At 48.3% G+C, this 20,924-nt stretch overlaps 1 protein-coding gene across 1 annotated transcript in view; it reads right to left on the reverse strand.

Moving 5' to 3' along the window:
• Positions 1–4,036: 4,036 nt before the first annotated feature.
• OXTR (oxytocin receptor) overlaps positions 4,037–20,924 on the reverse strand; it is a 31,577-nt gene continuing 14,689 nt past the window's right edge. Inside the window, exon 2 of the mRNA XM_060239601.1 lies at positions 4,037–4,481. Coding sequence (XP_060095584.1) covers positions 4,234–4,481 — 248 coding nt within the window. The 3' untranslated portion in view covers positions 4,037–4,233. The remainder of the gene's footprint in view (positions 4,482–20,924) is intronic.

Raw genomic sequence — 20,924 nt, forward strand, 5'->3', positions numbered from 1 at the left:
GCTCAAGCGAAGTGCGCATGGCCCTCCCCTGCTTCAAAGGGAGCCAGCAAGAGACCATGGTCTCTTGCCGGCTCCCTTTGAAGCTGCAGAGAGCTATACACACTTCGCACGATCGCTCAACCTGGTCCTTCCCTGCTTCAGAAGGAGCTGGCAAGAGACTCTTCTTGGCTCCCTTTGAAGCAGGGGAGGGCCAGGATGAGCACTCATGCAAAGCACACACAGGAAGACACCAGGAAGGGGGGGGGATCAGGGCTTGGCCTAGGGGCAGCAGAACCCCTAGCACCAGGCCTGCCTTTAATCTTGGTGTAGCCCTGTCCCCAAACTGACATTCTACATGAGAATCAGAGAAACCAACTCTGTGACTCTATGATTCTATGATTTTAGTGTAGAATGTCAGTTTGGAGATAGAGCTAGATCAAGATTAAAAGTCTAGTGCAAAATTGGTCCTAGTTAGCTTTAAAAGCTTTTTTATTTTTCTTTGCACTATGTGTGGTGAAATGCCTGTGTACCCAGAATAAATTTTGTTTGAACTTTTGTTCTGGTGTTTGTGTCAGTGGCTTGCAGAAGGGACCAGTTGCTTTTTGGCCTTATCCAAGAGTGCTCCTGAGGGAGTGTATGAATGCCTTAAGTATCTCCTTGTTCATTTGGGGATTATTGATCCTACTAAGGGAACAGGGTGGACTGGGCCCTGGAACCTGAACACCCAGTCTGGTGGCAGCTTATGTGGGGGAAGGTAGCAGAGCTTTGCCTCCCTTTTTGGAATAAACTCTAAAGGGCCCTCTTAGTAGGTTACCAAAACTGGTCTCCTTGCAGGGAGCTGGGAGATGGGCTAGAGGGGCCTACTGGGCTCTACAGAACAAACTTGAACAAGCCTAGTATGTGCAGGAGTTGAGGGTGGTAGGAAGAACATTAAATAAACACATATATGTATTTTTTTTAGGTTTTTCATCTGCAGAGAGAACTAGGTCCCAGTAACATTTCTCTGTATTTCCTTTCCAATTGTTAATGATTTCTTAATATCTCCTATATAGTACCCATCGTTCTAACTAATATCTTAATGTTTAAGGAACAGAATGTGTGCAACAATTGCTTCTCCTTCTGTGAATGTGTTTGTAGAAGCCCATTGGTTGGAAGGACATAACAACCTAAGAAGAGTCCTGCTGGATCAGACCATCTAGTCCAGCACCACATAGCTACCATGGATGGACAACAAACAGAATGTAGATACCAAAGCCTTTCCATGACTTTCTGAAGAAAGCAGATCATTTCCTTGGCCTTAACCTCTATATTTTCAGAATAACATGGCGGGAGGTAGGGAGGGAAAGAGACTCTAGGGCTGGAGATTTTGCCATGAACATGTTAGACTGTTGAATTTACCATGCTCAAAGGTATCAGTCAGATGTGAGTCAATTACCCAGCTAGTTCAGCTCATAACAAGCATCTGCAAACAAGTGCCAAACAGTGTTGCAATTTGCATCAGGATTCTGCAGAACTACCTGCAATCAGCATTCCTAGAGACTACTTAAACAAACATCAAAGGGGAGGATCTTATTAAAACATGGCATTTATTTATGACCATTTTATATGATTTCTGACTGATTTAATCATCTACTTAAATAATTGCCCACTGAGCACAGCAATTACACAGAAAGGACGGGGAGCAGTCAAACTCTGTCTAGCTGTGCGAAAATGTACCTGCACAAAAAGCCAATTATTCTGAACTGCACAGTGAGGAAGGAATATAGCAAAGCCAGCTGCAGAACTGACATGAACGGACCAAGCAACAGTCAAACTAGTCCTTGAACAATTAGCTCCCTATACACTACTGGCAAATAAGACATGAACCTAACTGTCGGCTGGTCAAGCATCCCTAAAGGACTCTTTAGATGTTTCTTTACTCTTTAGCCAGCAAGCAGACAAGTTTAGGAACCCTGGGGAATTTAGTTTCAGAGTATCTGTCATAACTAATGTCAGACATCCCAGTCTACATTATATAAGGGTGCAGTTCTGCATAATAATACATTGTCTATGGCCAGCCAAAGGTTCTGAGCACAACTCCACAGCATTTGACCCCAGCACACTATATCTTTTAGCTGTTTGTTGAAAGCATGCAGACCTGTTCTTATTGTTATTTGGATTTCTATTGTTCATGTGAACAATACTTTTCAAAAATGACTCTTACCTGGCTGCCATATAGTTTTAAAATATATTTCATTCAAATACTTTGAGAAAATGAAACAGGGTGCAACCATTGTGGCCCCTGCCCCCCTTCCTCTTTTGGTGGTCTCTTCCTCCCTATTCCTCTGTGTGCTCTGGCCAGCAGGACTATCATTTTACCCTACAGCAGTCACAGCAGGAGCAGGAAGACTTGCTAAAGAAATTAAATCAAGAAGAGCCATTAAAAAATCTGCTAAGGCACGGTATGGTGCACATTTGGTGCATTATTTTTCCCATTTACTGTACATTTTACATTTACATTTATTTTACATTTTGTGTGTAATGCATTTTGGTCCTCCCACCCTCCTGGGTTTACATCTATTTTCCCCCCATATTTTTCTCTTAAACAAAAACATAAAATTTATATTTACATAGAAGTTTTTTTCATTGCACTTGCATGATAAAGTGAGTTACACAGAAGTGAAGTTATATCCACATAATATTTATCAAAGTTATCTACAATAAAGTAATACCCATCTTACATAAAGCTTTTTGAAAGTAACTGTCAAAGAATTTATACTCAGATTTAATTCGGCAGTCATTGAACTGAGTCCGATCTTCCCCTACAATCAATTGAACAAGGTTTATGTGTCATAAGAAGTCTTCAAATATGAAAAAGTTGCATTGATCTGTAAAGAAAGCCCTGTGGACATTCATGTTAGTAATTGAATGCCCAAATATTATCTGAATGCTTTATGTCTGTATTTGACAATGAGTGATAGATGATATATCTGATAGTAGATATCTGTAAGATTTTAATTTCAGAGGGCAGCCATATTGGTCTGAACAGCTAGCTTTGAGTCCAGTAGCACCTTAGAGGGCAACAGCATTTTGGGGACATAAGATTTTGAGAGTCAAAGCTCCTTTTTAAAAAAAGTTTCAAAAATTCTATTGGGAAATATGAATAAAAGTTTCAGAATTCTGAATCTATGTATCTAATTCCCAAGTGTGCCTCCTATCTGTGGATATCTAAATCCATAAATTGGGTGACTCCCAAGGTTTGCAGAAAAAACTGAAAAGATAAAAAAATATTAGGAAAGGTTTTAAATACCCCCCAAATAAAAATAAAATTAAAAAGCATTGTCTGTGCATGCATAGACAATGCATTAATCCTTGCAAGTTCCAGCAACAGAGGATGCTACTGAGGGGGCAGAAGAGCCTGGGAGGTGCCATCGGACCCAGCAGGCAAGTCACTGAAAGCCAGGAGGATGGTGAAAGTAAGTGGAAAAAGCAGCAGGGGGAGGCCTATGATTGTAAAAGTATAGCAAATGAGCCCTACATTATTTATTGGCTTGGATCCCATGGTAAATTGTTGCCGATGAAAGGGATTCCCACCCTTGAAAAAGACTTTCTCACCTCCTCTCATCCACTGCTGCCAAAATGATCCCCCAAATGCTACTCCTGAGGGACCAGTAGGGTTGCCAGGTCTGGGTTGGGAAATACCTGGAGATTAGGGGGGGGGGCGGTCCTGAGGAGGGTGAGTTTTGGGGAGAGGAGGGACTCCAGTGGGGTATAATGCCATAGAATCCACCTTCCAAAGTGGCCCTTTTCTCCAGATGAACTGATCTGTCTCACCTGGAGATCAGTTGTAATCCCAGGAGATCTCCAGACCCACCTGGAGGTTGGCAGCCCCAGACACACCATGAGATGGGCAGTTGAAGTTCTGCAGTGGAAGAAAGACATTTTAAAAAAACCCTTCCATTTGCAGAATGGGAAATCCAAGCCCTTGTGTGAATTATTATTTAGACTACCCCTTGAAAGTTCCAGCTACAGAGGCTGCTACTGATAACTGTTTTCTTGTTATCTTCACTCTCAGTTAAATAAGAAACATCCTGCACATTTACATACACACATTTTAACATATTTTATATATAATATGTATGTATGTATGTATGTATGTATGTATTTACATCCAACACCACTGTTTTCTACAGCTTTACATCCTTAAGCACATAGATACTGAAGCCAGTCCACCCAACTCATGGTGATATACTTCATGGAGACCTAGGTTGTCCTTCATGCTGTGGATGGCTGTGTGAAGCTCCTCTGACTGGAGCTTTTGAGACTCAGTACAAACGTGGAGGAGTTGCTTTTCTTGCTGACGCTGAGGTCACATCCTTGTCGTGATTTTAAATAGCGGGAGGAGCAGCAGAGGAATCGGTGCAAGAGGTCATGGAAAAGGTGACCAGTGAAAAGCATGTAGATCCAAGGGTTGCAACAGCTGTTCAGACTCGCCAGGAGTGTAGTGATTATGAATGGTAATGCTGTTGAAGAAAAAGCATAAGAAAGGGAGTAAGTAACATGCTCTTCTGTGAATTTTCAGTGAAATCAAAATCACCAATGTGCCCAAGGTCATGAAAGTCAAGGGAAAATGGGAAGGTCCTGTTTACCAAATCACAGCTCTTACTGAAAATATGGTGCAGGCACTGGCAACTGGGAGATAGATGGAACAAAACATGAGCCAGTAAGTACTAGATGTGTGGCAGGACTAGAGCCCAGTTCCACAAAAGTTTATGCTGGAATAAAAGATTGTTAGTCTTTCAAGTGCTACAAGATTCTTGTTTATTTTTGTAACACATGATAGTAGAAGAGCTGGCCGTACCATAAGTGACATGATTTTATGGGGATGCCAGCCTCCAGATGCGACCTGGGAATCCCTTGAAATTACAGCTCTTCTCCAGACTACAGAGGCCAGTTCCTTTGGAGAAAATGGATGTTTCAGAGGGTGGGCTCTATTGCATTGTGCCTCACTGAGGTCCCTGGCTCTACCCAAATCTCCAGGCATTTTCAACCTGGGTCTGGCCACCCCATTCCCCCCCCCCCACATCCCCTGCCAGTGGCCAGAAGGGACCTGGCAACCCTTGCCATGAGGCAGCCTGCAAATTCTCATAACTAGGTATGTCATTTATGTATACCGCCTCAGGCTGTGCTCCAAAATCTCTTGTGCATTCATGGCCCTTGATCTTATGGAGAAGACTGAATCCAAGGGTTTTGTTTCCTGAAGGACAACTTAGGGGGTGGGGAGTTATAGACATGGAAAAAAAACAGTGTGTTCAAGTGTGAGGAAATAATATTTTTATAGGCTTTTTGAAAAAAGCTTTGCTTATATCTATTAAATTTACTGCTTCTTTATTCATTCAAAAATAAATTGTTGGTAATCCCACTGTGTCTAATCCAGTTTTAGTACTTAGAGAGAACTGGCAGACCACCCTATATCATTTTTAGGCATGGTTTTCCAGATGTTCCACTCAACACACAAAATCAATTCTTTTCAGATATTAAGACTATAGAAGTAGGTCCTCATACTATTTAATTTAGTTGCCAAGTTTTCAGATAACAAAAAATTATTCAGGATGGTAAAAACCAAGGCTGATTGTGAAGAGCTCCAATAGCTCGACAAACTGGGTGAGTGGGTGACAAGGTGGCAAATAACAATCAGTGTTTGTGTTTTAACAATTTATTAATAACATATGGTTACAATATTTAATTGTCTTTTTCTATACTAACCCATATGATATTTCCGCCCCCCCCCTCCCTCCAATATTTGACTTTCCCGAAGTTATAAATTTAAGTTCAATTATAAAGGTACCACTAATCTATCAAAGTTCAATACTTTTCTTTTCTCATTAATACTAAAGAATTGTCCAATGTCTTTTTACGTTCCACTCTTTCTCCATATATCCTTTAAATTTCTTCCACTCCTTTTTGAATATATCTAAGTCATAGTCTCTTAAAGTTTTAGTTAATTTGTCCATCTCACTCCATTATAAAACTTTCACAATCCAATCCCATTTCTCTGGTATTTTTCCTTGTTTCCACAGCTGCGCATACAATGTCCTAGCAGCTGAGAGCAAGTACCAAATTAAAGTCCTGTCTTCCTTTGGAAATTTTTCTAATTGTAATCCAAGCAAAAAAGTCTCTGCAGTTTTCTTAAAGTCATAACCCAGAATTTTAGAGATTTCTTGTTGTATCATCTTCCAATACTCTTTCGCTTGCAAATGACAATCAGTGTTCATAAGTGTAAAGTGATGAACACTGGGACAAAAAATTCCAGTTTCAAGTATAGGCTAATGGAGTCTGAAAATGCTGAGAGTGAAAGGGGGAAAGACCTTAGGGTTGTGATGGATAGTGCAATGAAACTGTCAACCCATGCTGCAGCAGTGAAAAAGACAAACTCTATGATGCAGATTATTAGGGAAGAGACTGAGAATAAGGCAACCAATATTGCAATACCCATGTGTAGAAATATGGTGCAGCCTCATTTGGGACACAGTGTACAGCTCTGGTCACTTTATCTCAAAAAGGACATGGTAGAGCTGGGGAAAGTGTAGATAGGATAGCTAGCCTCCAAGCAGGACCCAGAGTTCTCCAGCTTTTACAACTGATCTCCAGCTGGCAAGATCAGCTCCCCTGAAGAAAATAGCTTCTTTGAAGGGTAGACTCTATGACATCATACCATGCTGAGGCCCCTCACATCCCCAAACCCCACCCTCTTCTGGATCTACCCCCCAAAGTCTCAAGGTATTTTCCAGCATAGACCTGGCAACTCTATCTTCAGAGGAGGGCAACCAAGATGATTAGGGTGTTGGAACACCTTCCCTATGAGGAAAGGCTGAAGAGTCTGCGACTTTTCAGTTTAGACAAAAGATGATTAAGGGAGACATGATAGAGGTCTATAAAATTATTCATGGGATGGAAAGAGCTGACAAAGAAATTTTTCTCCCTCTCCCAAAATACTAGCACTCAAGGGCATTCAAAGACACTAATCCTCTGAATCCCAAAGTGAGGAGGCAACATCAGGGGAAGGTCTCAGCCTCTATGCTGTGTTGTTGGCAGTCCAGAGGAACTGGCTGGCCATTGCGTGGCACAGGATGCTGGACTAATTGGACTATTGGTCTGATCCAAAAGGGGTCTTCTTATGTTCTTATCATTATTTTGAATTTTTCTCTCTCACACATACACATACATGTTGCCAGACCCCTCTCCTTTCATCTGTGTAGCTCTCACTCCTAGCTTGAATGTACATACTGCATGTGTAACACTGTGAGAAAGTCCCAGCCCCCATAAAGCAAACACAGATCATGGGGAGCAATTGCTTTGGCTCAAGATGGGAGGGAAGGCAGCATGGCATAGCCTGATCTCATGAGATCTCAGAAACTAAGCAGGGTTAGTACATGGAAGGGAGACCTCCAAGGAAGACTCTGCAGAGGGAGGCAATGGAAAACCACCCCTGCATCTCACGTGTGAAAGCCCCTTGCTGGGGTCATTGTAAATTGGCTGCGATTTGATGGCACTCTACACACACAGCTCAAGTTGGATATTTTAGTAGCACAGCAATAATCTTGCATGCAATGACAGCCCTTAAAGAAGAAGCCTTTTGGTGAGAGAAAGCAAAGAAGAATGCCAACAGGATGAAAATAATCAAACTACACCAGGCTAGAAGACAAAGATGTTTTCCCCCCATTCACATGGTATGCTATTACTGACCACTAACACTATTCAAGTGCAGGAGGGTAGTATGGATAGCCCAATCTCATCAGATCTCAGAAGTTAAGCAAGGGTTGGTGCTTGGAAGGGAGACCACCAAGGAAGACTGAAGAAGAAGGCAATGGGAAACCACCTCTGCTTCTCACTTGCCTTGAAAGCCCCTTGTTGGGGTCGCCATAAATTGGCTACAACTTGGTGGCACTTTACACACACATAATACTATTCAAATAGTAAGGGCCTTAGAATAATAGAATCATAGAGTTGGAAGGGATTTCCACGGTCATCTAGTCCAACCCCCTGCACAATGCAGGAAACCCACAAACACCTCCCCCTAAATTCACAGGATCTTCTTTGTTGTCAGATGGCCATCTAGCCTCTGTTTAAAAACTCCAAGGAAGGAAAGCCCACCATCTCCCGAGGAAGCCTGTTCCACTGAGGAATTGCTCTGATGAGGAATCACCTTGTGACAGATGGGAACCTCCAATTCAGATCTTCCCATTGTCCCAAAATTCCTGCCACAGGTATGACTCAGTGTCATGCCTGCAATCTGAAAAATAAATCAACTGGGTATAAATCAATGGAAATAAATAATAAATAAATAAATAAAAATCTGTCTTTGTACCAATTTCTACTAATTTTGTGACACTCCCCTGTCCTTCCCCACTAGTTCAATTTGAGTCTGACATTGCACTGCATCACAGCCACTGAATCCCTCCTTCTTCCTTCCTGATTTCCATGCAGATGAGGAAAGATTTATCTTTGATTCCCCCCATCTTAAACTATCTCCCCCAGGGCCAGTGCATGGGAGTAGGCCATGTAGGCGACTGCCTGGGGTGCTGCACGGCCTATGGGGCGCAGGTAGCCACCCCCTCCCCACATACCAGCTGACCCATGGCCTCTTTTCCTTGCCTGAGACTTTCTCGCACCACAGAAAGGTTGAGTGGGGGGGGGATTTGCATGGGGGGCTCCTCAAGAAGAGCCAGCTGTATAAACAGGACCATCTGGCCCTGCTCAGCTTTCCTGCGCCGCAGAAAAGTAGAGTGGTGGCGGTGTTTGCATGAAGGACTCCTCCATGCAAATGGGGCCTAATTTGGCCTGGCGCTGGGGGCCCTCCCCCACTGATCTTGCCTGGGGCAGCAAAATCCCTACCACTGGCCCTGATCTCCCCTTATTTTCCAACCCATTCTGCACTACAGAGAGAGTTGGCATTTTGCTTCTCTCTGCTAGTTAGGGCCTTATACTTGGAAGACTAGGCATCTCTTCTCCAATAGACCCTCTTCTCCTTTTCTTATCCCATTTTCCCTCACATTCACACCTCAAGCTTAAATGTAGCTTTTGCTTCAAATTGGAGTAGCTTTGGTTGATTTCTGGTTGATGTTGTGATATTAGGCTTCCCAATCCCTAGGTCCCAGAGGGGTATCCCCCGGTTTTACAGGCTTCCCCCCTCCCCCAGCCAGCTGACCGGCGGGGGAAGCCCCACCCCCCAGAGCCATCATGCACCTCCAAGAACGATTCCCATAGGGAATGATGGGGAATTGATCCGTGGGTATCAGGGGCTCGGGGGGGCTGTTTTTTGAGATAGAGGCACCAAATTTTCAGTATAGCATCTAGTGCCTCTCCCCAAAATACCTCCTAAGTTTCAAAAAGATTGGACCAGGGGGTCCAACTCTATGAGCCCCAAAAGAAGGTGCCCCTATCCTTCATTATTTCCTATGGAAGGAAGGCATTTAAAAATTTGTGCAGTCCCTTTAAATGTGATGGCCAGAACTCCCTTGAAGTTCAATTATGCTTGTCACACCCTTGCTCTTGGCTCCACCCCAATGTCTCCTGGCTCCACCCCCAAAATCTTCTGGCTCCACCCCCAAAGTCCCCAGATATTTCTTAAATTGAACTTGGCAACCCTATGTGATATGTTTGGGTAGGAATGTACCATTTGTCTATGCTTATGATTGAGCATTTGCTTAGGATGTCGCTCCCCTCCCTAATATTGTACCAAATTCCCCCAATAAAATCTGTATTTCTTTTAGAACCTGTATATCTGGTCTCTGTCATTCTTTTTCTGGTGAACATGCTACTCACAGCCACCTCTTTGGGTAAATTATATCTATCCTCCTCTCCCTGTATAAAGATGCAATCCAATTCCCTGTTTTTGTCTGAATATATGTTCACATATTTGTGGAAGTATGGTAACACGCACACATGTTCATAAATTTCAGAATGGCAGGAACAAAAGTAATCATGTTACAGCAGGTAATGAGCAATAGTATGAGATGACCTACAGAAGCCTTTGACAGAATGATATGGGGCAGCAAAAAGCAACAAAGGCAACATTAAAAGATACAGGATGCAATAATTCACTCCTATTTGGTCCCCCAAACTCTAGGCCCAAAGCCTGATTCTGGACTAGGCTTGCCAATCCCCAGGTCCCAGCGGGGGTTCTTCCGCTTTCCCAGGCTCCTGCCCACCCCCAGTCAGCTGGCCGACGGGGGGAAGCCCCGCCCCCAGAGGACCATGTGCCTTTCCACCTCCGGAAGCTTCAGTCTTCGATTGAAAGGCTTCCTCTTGGGATAGTGTGTCTGTGTTACTTTGAAGAAGTTGGCAGCAACTCTTGAGTAGAGAGGCCAATCCCACGCTTCAGAGTCGCCAGAAACGGGGTGTGTGTGTGTCTGCTGAGCACTTCATTATTCCCTATGTGGAGATCAATTCTCATAGGGTATAATGGGGAATTGATCTGGAGGTTTCGGGATCTCTGGGGGGCTGTTTTTTAAGGTAGAGGCACCAAATTTTCAGTATAGTATCTAGTGCCTCTCCTCAAAGTACCCCCCAAGTTTCAAAACGATTGAACCAGGGGGTCCAATTCTATGAGCCCTAAAAGAAGGTGCCTCTATCCATTATTTCCTATAGAAGGGAGACATTTAAAAAGGTGTGTTGTCCCTTTAAATGTGATGGCCAGAACTCCCTTGGAGTTCAATTATGCTTGTCACACCCTTGATCCTGGCTCCACCCCCAAAGTCTCCTGGCTCCACCCCCAAAGTCCCCAGATATTTCTTGAATTAGACTTGGCAACCCTATTCTGGACGCTAGTCCCCTTACACAGCATTAAAGTTTAAAGAGTATTATGTCATGTTGCAACAAACATTTACAGTGAAGCCAAAGCTGCATTTGCACTGGCACGGAGGCATTATGGTTTGTTCTTTGTTTGTTCTACAATAAAGGTGTAAAATCACTGAAGTGCAATTACAGGATAATTGGTTGCCACTGTGTAATGTTCAAGGGAACACAGATCTTTTGAACTGCTGTAGATGCATTGGGTGGGGGGGACAAATAAAATCCTAAAAGACACTTTCCATGCATTAACTGCTGTTAAAATTACCAGTCATTTTTCTTGTTTAATATTAGGATTTTCTTTTGTGAGGGCTTCTTTTAGCCACTCATGGCTTAATCAGAGACATTTATACAAATAAAAAAGAAAGTTCTTGTAAATTCTCTATCCAATGGCATAGGGTATTACATAATGTCCCTCCTGCATCACCTTATCCATTTATAATCACCCAAATCGTAAAAAAACCATAATAACAAATAATCTGCAACAAAACACTACCACAGAATGTAAAATAATCTTTCCTAGTCTTCAAAAATGAACAGGCTTGTCACTGTGACCTCAGTCATGCCTACAAAAAACTCAGCAGTCTCAATAGCTGACTGTAAATGTTCAGAATATGAAAAAAGTAGTGGAAATTAGAATAAATCAGGTACCAGTGGGAAGTCTGCTTCTGTGCCATGATGCGATAAGGCTCAAGGTTGCTAGGTGGAGCTGGGATTAACAACTGGATGGGAAGGGGAAAGGCTACAGAGGCACCCTGATTTTACATGGCCACCCACTTCCTACCCAGCCTGGATCTCAAGTGAAAGCTCTGGACCATTTAGCTTCCTGGCAGTCCCTCTGCTTGAAATGCCATTGTTTCATTTCCAGTTTAGTAACTTGGAGCACTAGTTGGGATAGGGTTAGCCGGTGGGCTTTTGGGCTACCAGCATTTTTGAGAGCTCCTTCTCAAATAATCATGGGAAGAAGTTGCCTTCCTCCCCCCACCCCACCCCATTTTAATTTTCATTGGTAGCTAGGCTTCCCAACCCTCTCGCCCTGGCGGGGGACCCCAGGATTTCCACCCTCTTCCCCCGCTCCCCAAAAAAACAGAAGCGGGGGGAAGGGGGAAACGGCGCCGGGGAGCATGGCGAGCCGCCGCATCCCGGAGATGGTGAGGCCGCCGCACCGCTGCCACCCCCCTCTCTGCGCCGCTGCCGCCCCCTCCCCGCCCACCATCAAAGAATAGGCTTGGGATGACCGGTCAGGGGATTCCAGTGCTCCTGGGGAGGGGAAGATATGACGGTGGGAATGGACGGAGATATGAGAGAAGGAGACAGAGACAAAATAGTGCTCGGCCCCCTTCTAGTCTACTTCCCATCCCAACGGTGACAAGTAGGGGGACCAAGAGAATTTGCCCACGTCCGACACTGGTGTTATGCAACGCCAGGTCTATAAATAATAAGATCGAGACCATTAAGGACTTCCTGCTTCGGCAGGATGCAGACCTGGCTTGCGTGACCGAGACCTGGGTTCAAGAGGGAGAGACAACGGCACTCTCCCAGATGACTCCCCCAGGTTACTCGGTCTTCCACCAGTCGCGGATTAGTAGGCGGGGGGGGCAGTATTCATACGGGAGGCTTACTCCTTCCGGGCTAGGGTGGCCAGACCGTCCCGGGCGCCCGGGAATGTCCCGGTTCTGGCCCCCCTATTCCCGCCTCCCGGGCTGGCTATACCGGGACCATTTAGAGGTCCCGGTTTAGCCAGCCCCAGAGGCGGTGGGCCGCGGGCGCCGGCGGGGAAGGCGGCGAGTGAGGGAGGGAGCGTCCCTGCGCGTGCGCAGGGGCCCCTGCACACGCGCAGGGACGCTCCCTCCCTCACTCGCCGCCTTCCCCGCCCGCGCGCAGGGCCCGGCGGCGGTGGCGGAGGCCTCTCCGCGGCCTCCGCTGGTCGCTGGAAGCCCTCCAGAGACTCTGGAGGGCCTCCAGCGACCAGCGGAGGCCGCGGAGAGGCCGCGGAGCAGCCGGCGCTGGTCCCGGAAGGCCTTCCAGAGACTCTGGAGGGCCTTCTGGGACCAGCGCCGACCAGCGAAGGCCTCTCCGCGGCCTCCGCTGGTCGCTGGAGGCCCTCCAGAGTCTCTGGAGGGTCTCCAGCGACCAGCAGAGGGCGCGGAGAGGCCGCGGAGCAGCCGGCGCTGGTCCCGGAAGGCCTTCCAGAGACTCTGGAGGGCCTTCCGGGACCAGCGCCGACCAGCGAAGGCCTCTCTGCGGCCTCCGCTGGTCGCTGGAGGCCCTCCAGAGACTCTGGAGGGCCTCCAGCGACCAGCGGAGACCGCGGAGAGGCCGCGCAGCAGCCGGTGCTGGTCCCGGAAGGCCTTCCAGAGACTCTGGAGGGCCTCCAGCGACCAGCGCCGACCCGCGGAGGCCGCGGAGAGGCCGGCGCTGGTCGCTGGAGGTCCTCCAGAGACCAGCGGAGGCCCTCCCCGGCCTCCGCAGCCGCCGCCAGCCTCGCCAGCAGCACCAGCCGCCGGGAGGAGAGGCCGTCACCCGCCCTGGAAGAAGGTAAGCAGGGAGGGTGGGGGCCGAAAGCGGGGGGGGGGGCTGGTGGGGGGGGGGCGGTCTTCCTTCCCTCCCTCCTCCCTTCCTTTCTTCCTTCCCTCCCTCCTCCCTTCCTTTCTTCCTTCCCTCCCTCCTCCCTTCCTTTCTTCCTTCCCTCCCTCCTCCCTTCCTTTCTTCCTTCCCTCCCTCCTCCCTCCCTTCCTTCCCCCCCTCCCTCCCTTCCTTCCTTCCTTCTTTCCTTCTTCCCTTCCCTCCCTCCTCCCTTCCTTCCCTCCCTCCCCCCTTCCTTCCCTCCCTCCCCCCCTTCCTTTCTTCCTTCCTTCCCTCCCTCCCTCCTCCCTTCCTTCCCTCCCTCCCTCCTCCCTCCCTTCCCTTCCCTCCCTTCCTTCTTTCCTTCTTCCCTTCCCTCCCTCCTCCCTTCCTTCCCTCCCTCCCTCCCTCCTTCCTTTCTACCTTCCTTTCTTCCTTTCTTCCTTCCCTTCCCTCCCTTCCCTCCTTCCTTCCTTCTCTCCCTCGCTCCCTCCCTCCCTCCTTATGTTCTTATGTGACACAGAGTGTTGGACTGAATGGGCCACTGGCCTGATCCAACAGGGCTTCTCTTATGTTCTTATGTGATGCAGAGTGTTGGACTGGATGGGCCACTGGCCTGATCCAACAGGGCTTCTCTGATGTTCTTATGTGACGCAGAGTGTTGGACTGGATGGGCCACTGGCCTGATCCAACAGGGCTTCTCTTATGTTCTTATGTGACGCAGAGTGTTGGACTGGATGGGCCACTGGCCTGATCCAACAGGGCTTCTCTTATGTTCTTATGTGACGCAGAGTGTTGGACTGGATGGGCCACTGGCCTGATCCAACAGGGCTTCTCTTATGTTCTTATGTGACGCAGAGTGTTGGACTGGATGGGCCACTGGCCTGATCCAACAGGGCTTCTCTTATGTTCTTATGTGATGCAGAGTGTTGGACTGGATGGGCCACTGGCCTGATCCAACAGGGCTTCTCTTATGTTCTTATGTGACACAGAGTGTTGGACTGGATGGGCCACTGGCCTGATCCAACAGGGCTTCTCTTATGTTCTTATGTGACAATACTGACTTTGGTGGACCCAAGCACTGATTCAGTGTAAGGGAGCTTTGTGTTTGTGACTGGAGTGGACAATACTGACTTTGGTGGACCCAAGCACTGATTCAGTGTAAGGGAGCTTTGTGTTTGTGTCTTCTGGTGCAATTTTGTTCTCAGATCCTGTATTTACTTCATCAGTATATGGGATAAGGCACTTTCTCAACTGTGCTGCATAATGCAGCCTATTTATTTTGTCCTGTTTGCTCTGTTGGCTCTAGCTGCGCCACTTTCATCACTTTCGGGGTGTGGATCCCCCAGTGGGGTGGTCTCCCGACTCCCTCCGCCGGCTGTTTCTGATAGCCCTGCGCCCCCTCTTTCATTTGATATGTGTCCCGTGCGGGTGCCACCCTCCCGCCGGGAGATGCCGCAAAATGAGCCCCCTTGAGGCTTATGGCGGCAGGGCTCGGGGGAAGCGAGCTAGACTGCTGTTCTTTTGAGGGGTTATAGAGTGTTTCGAGCCCGTCCCTGTGGCATCGGTCCCATCGTTGTACGGCCCAGGGGGCCGGCGCAGCGGCCCGCTGAAGCAGCCTGTCGGTCACTTCCGGGTTCCTGTCCTGCATCTCGACCTGTGTTATTAGTGACAGGCTGCTTCGGCGGGCCGCTGCGCCGGCCCCCTGGGTCCCACAATGATGGGACCGATGCCACAGGGACGGGCTCGAAACACTCTATAACCCCTCAAAAGAACAGCAGTCTAGCTCGCTTCCCCCGAGCCCTGCCGCCATAAGCCTCAAGGGGGCTCATTTTGCGGCATCTCCCGGCGAGAGGGTGGCACCCGCACGGGACACATATCAAATGAAAGAGGGGGCGCAGGGCTATCAGAAACAGCCGGCGGAGGGAGTCGGGAGACCACCCCACTGGGGGATCCACACCCTGAAAGTGATGAAGGTGGCGCAGATAGAGCCAACAGAGCAAACAGGACAAAATAAATAGGCTGCATTATGCAGCACAGTTGAGAAAGTGCCTTATCCCATATACTGATGAAGTATATACAGGATTTGAGAACAAAATTGTTTCCGGCGGTGATATTTGGGGGATTTTTGGGGACATCACAGGAAGTGCTGTGAAGTCACTTCCTGTTTCCAGCAGTGGCATTTGGGGGAAATGATGTCATTTGGGGGAAGTGATGTCACAGGAAGTGATGTCACTTCCCGTTTCCGGCAGGTGACGCGGGGAAATGATGTCATAGGAAGTGGTGTCACTTCCTGTTTCCGGCGGTGGCATGACGTCACCGGAAGTGACGTCACTTCCTGTTTCCGGCGCTTCGCGCGCGCACCCCTGCCTCCCCCCTTCCCTTCCAAGGTGTCCCTGGCTGGCCTTCAGAGATTATGGTCACCCTATTCCGGGCCCTCCTGGCCCCAAAGATTGACGGTGTTGAATGTGTCGGCCTTGTGTTGGATGTCGGAGAGAGGTTGGCGATCTGGCTGGTGTACCGTCCGCCTAACGCACCGGCCAGCGCCTTACCATCCCTGATGGAGGCGGTGTCCGGCTGGGCGTTGGAGTACCCAGGGCTTCTGGTCCTGGGTGACTTCAATGTCCACGCCGATGACACGGTTTCCACTCAGGCGATGGACCTAGTGTCTTCCATGGCGACACTGGGACTCTCCCAACTTGTTACGACTCCCACACATCAGGCTGGGCACACATTAGATCTGATCTTTGCGGCCGGGATTAAAGCAACGGAGGCGATACCATGGTCGGATCACTTAGCCCTCAAGGCTCGTATGGAGACGCTACCACAACCCTGTAAGGGCGGAGAGCCTATTTTGGCTCGCCCGCGGAGCCTGATGGACCCGGAACGGTTCCAAACGGCTCTTCGGGATCCTTGGCCCCCTTGCGATTCCCTTGATGCCCTGGTTGATGCCTGGCAAGACCAGCTATCTGGGGCAATCAACGAGATCGCACCCCGACGTCCTCTGCGCCCTCGTTCAAGGCTGGCTCCCTGGTATACCCTGGAGCTACGCCGGTTGAAACAAGGACTCCGACGACTAGAGAGGCAGTGGCAGCACACTCGTGGCGAAGTGGCGAGAACATCCTACAGAACGTTTATGAGGTCGTATGAGATGGCAGTCAAGGCCGCGAAGAAGAAGTACTTCGCGGCCAAGATTGCGTCTGCAAATTCGCGCCCGGCACAATTGTTTAAAATAATTGGACATTTAACTACACTGCCCCAGGGCAGACCAAACGTTAAAGAATTAGAAATAGGCTGTGAGGCTTTTGCGAAATTTTTTGCAGACAAAATCACGTCGCTCCGCCAGGACCTGCCCATCACCTTAGATACAGTACATGAGCCCGAGGCCCCATGCCTGTCTTCTGATTTAACTCTGGATCATTTCGACCCGCTCAGCCTGGAGGAAGTTGATGGAATTCTCTCCTCTGCACGCCCTACAACTTGCGATTTGGACCCATGCCCCTCCTGGCTAATTAAATCGTGCCTGAGGGAGCTTGAATGTCCTCTACGGGACATCATAAATAGATCCCTCTCGGAGAGGCGCTTTCCATCATCCCTGAAAGAGGCTTTGGTCCGACCCCTCTTGAAAAAAAGTACAGCAGACCCGGCCGAATTGGCAAACTACCGACCGGTCTCTAATTTACCGTTTTTAGGTAAAATAATAGAGAGGGCAGTGGCGTCGCAGTTGCAGAGCTTTCTGGATGACGCTTCCATCCTAGACCCTTGCCAGTCCGGCTTTCGCCCGGGTTATGGGACGGAGACAGTACTGGTCGCCCTGGTAGATGATCTCCAACGGCACCTGGATCGGGGCGGTGTGCCGGTGCTGATGTTGTTAGATCTGTCGGCCGCGTTCGACACGGTCGACCATCGGCTACTGACCCGCCGCCTCACCGATATAGGGGTGAGGGGGTCTGCCTTACAATGGCTCACCTCCTTCCTCGAAGATCGGGGACAAAGGGTGGCAATTGGTGGCGAGCGGTCCCGGAGGCGCACACTGGATTGTGGAGTGCCTCAAGGGGCAGTTCTCTCACCAATTTTATTTAATATCTATATGCGCCCTCTTGCCCAGATTGCCAGGAGATATGGACTTGGGTGCCATCAATATGCAGATGACACCCAACTCTACCTGCTGATGGACGGCCGGCCTGACTGCGTCCCTGAAAATTTAGACCGGGCCTTGCAGGATATGGCAATGTGGTTGAAGGGGAGCGGGCTGAAACTGAATCCAGCGAAGACAGAAGTCCTTTGTCTGGGTCGGGGCGCCCAGGAAGGGGAAATACCTCTCCCGGTCTTTGACGGGGCGCCGCTGAAAGCGGCGCACCGGGTTAGGATTCTGGGAGTTTTACTGGAGCCTTCATTATCAATGGAGGCCCAGATTGCAGCCACTGCCAAGTCAGCCTTTTTCCATCTGAGGCGGGCAAGGCAGTTGGCTCCCTTCCTAGAGCGCCAAGATCTGGAAACGGTACTTCACGCAACGGTCACCTCGAGGCTGGATTACTGTAATGCCCTCTACATGGGGCTGCCTCTGTACCGAACCCGGAAGCTGCAGCTGGTGCAGAACGCAGTGGCCAGACTGTTGCTGGGGCTCCCCATATAGGAGCACATACAGCCTGGACTGCGCGAGCTGCACTGGCTGCCAGTCATATACCGGGTTCGTTACAAAGTGCTGGTCATTACCTTTAAAGCCCTATATGGTCGAGGACCTTTCTACCTTAGGGACCGTCTCTCCCCATATGAACCCCAGAGAGCACTGAGGTCAGCTGGAAAAAACTTGTTGACCACCCCCGGACCAAGAGAGGTGAAGCTGCAATGCACCCGCAATCGGGCCTTCTCCTCTGTAGCCCCGAACCTATGGAACCAACTTCCAGAGGAAATGCGGGCCCTGCGGGCCCTTGAACAATTCCGCAGGGCCTGCAAGACCTTCCTCTTCCGACTGGCTTTCGCTGACGTAGAAAGAAATTGCTAATGATTACCGCCATCATAAAGAACAAATAGCATTAGCACTTTTATCAATTTAATTAATTAATTTTAAACTTATCAGAATTTTAATGTTAATGTTAAATGTAACTTTGTCTTTTGTATAATGGTGATTTGAATGATGCTGTTGGCCGCCCTGAGCCTGCTCCGGCGGGGAGGGCGGGATATAAATAAAATTATCTATCTATCTATCTATCTATCTATCTATCTATCTATCTATCTATCTATCTATCTGCTCCTCCGAGACGAGCCCAGGCTGAGCCCATCTCGGAGGAGCAGCCAAGAGGCGGCAGCAGCGCAGGGGAGGGCGAGGCAGGCCAGGAGCATGGCGAGCCACGAATCCGGGCCCTTCTAGGACCCGGACTCACGGCTCGCCATGCCCCCGGCCCGCCTCCACCCCCCCCCCGATTCCACCCCAGAGGCGGAGCGGGCGAGGCCGCCGTGCCGCTGCCGCCTCTTCTCTGCTCGCCGTGGCTGCTCCTCCTCAGGCTGAGCCCATCTCAGAGGAGCAGCCACGGCGAGCGGAGAAGAGGCGGCAGCGGCGCAGCGGCGGCGCCCGCTCCGAGACGGGGCAGTTTGCCACGCTCCCTGGTGCCATTCCCCCCCCCCCAGATCCACCCCAGTGTCTCCTGGCTCCACCCCCAAAGTCCCCAGATATTTCTGGGATTGGACTTGGGAATCCTATTGGTAGCAGGTAAAGAAGTAATGTAGTTCATTCTATTTGGACTCTGTTCATCACAATTAATTATGTCACAGCCAATGTTCCCTCTAAGCTGCAGAGTCTTGTGAGCAAAAATTCTACTTTGTGAGCTACTGGTATTAAAGTTGTGAGCTGTTGCATAAATTATTGTGCTCTGGGGCCATTTTTCCTGAGCTAAGACAAAAATGTGTCAACTGGAGGCTAAAAATCTGTGAGCTAGCTCACGCTAGCTCAGCTTAGAGGGAACACTGGTCACAGCATGTGTCATGTGAAAGGAGGGATGACAGCTCCAGAACCTGCAATTCAAAGAAGCACTGAAAAAGTAGCACAATTTGCCATTGCAGGTGGGGAAAAGAGCCAAATTTGCATGACACTGCCTTCTTTGTGAGGCATAAGAATGCAGAACAACAACAACAAAAATCCAGGACTTAACAGGGATTTTGATTTCTTATCTCTCACTACATTTGTTAAATCCATTCACTCCTTTGTCCTTACATCTGTATTCTCACCAAGAAGGGCTATACATCCTTTTTATTTTAGTGTATTTCTTATTTGGAATAGTAGATTAGAATAGTGATTGTAACGTGATGCAATGCATTAGAATGGTTTACTGGAATGCTTTCCTCTGGTCTGCTTAAAGAGGAGACATAGCAGGGCACTAGAAATCACTAATAGAAAAAGATGCTATTAGTTACCTCTATGTTTGAGAGGAGAGAGATGAAATATGACATAACCGTCTCAGATTATTCTTCTTAACACTCCATTTACACAGCTATGGCCAATTTTGACATATTTATTTGCCCCTCTGTTTTCCCCCAGAATTAAATCCAAACAATGACGACCTTATAAACTTATTGTTATTCCTGTTTGCATCTGTTAAATCATTTCATTATATTGTATGCTAATTTGCTGTTCAACCTCTGCCTTATATGTTTGGACTGGTAAGTTTCATTTCATTTTGAGGAACTGTGCATGCACATGAAAGCTCAAACCTTGAATAAAACTTTGTTGGTCTTAAAGGTGCCACTGGACTCAAACTTTGTTCTACTGCTTCAGACCAACATGGCTACCAGTACCCACCTGGATCTACAGGCAATGCTTGTCACGTAACATAGAAAACATTGCAATATCCTGACAAATACTGCCTAACAGGCTGAGGCAGCTTCATATCCTGTTACCTACTAACAAAACTTTACAAATGTTTTATAGTAGATTTCGTAGAACTGGAACAGGAGAGATATCATATCATGCAGCGGGGCACCCACAAGTTCTTCAGGGAAACAGATCTCTCTCTGTAACCTGGAGACTGGCGATAATTCTGGGAGATCTCCAGCCACTACCTGGAACCTATGGCAACAAAAGTGAGAATCACGGATAGAGAGGGAGATAAGGAAAGCACTGCCCCCATGAAAATCGTCCTGTAACTCAACTCAAGACTTCAAACCAGGACCGGATTGACATGTTTTTGAGGGGGGGGGGGGGACAAAATTAAAAAATGATGCCCCCTTATGGGCCACTCTATCTTATGGTCCCATAGAATACAATGGACTCCATACCCAATTTTGTGCCCCCCCCCTCCATCAGTGCCTGGGGCAAGCACCCCCTCTGCCCCCCGCCTAGTTCCGGTCCTGCTTCAAACACATTCAGAATGCTTAGAACACAGACTTACTAATATTCATTCTTGTGCAAACAGTAGAATAATTAGGGTTTGTAGAATCTTTCGGGCTCAAGTGCCATATTCTACTGGAGAAAGTTTTTCTCCCAGACATTTCGTTCTCGGCTGCGGAGAACATCTTCAGTGGCGTTGCAACCGGAGCAGGCGCTCTGACCTTCT

Source organism: Heteronotia binoei, chromosome 5 (genome assembly GCF_032191835.1).
Source record: "Heteronotia binoei isolate CCM8104 ecotype False Entrance Well chromosome 5, APGP_CSIRO_Hbin_v1, whole genome shotgun sequence".
Taxonomy (NCBI): Eukaryota; Metazoa; Chordata; class Lepidosauria; order Squamata; family Gekkonidae; genus Heteronotia; species Heteronotia binoei.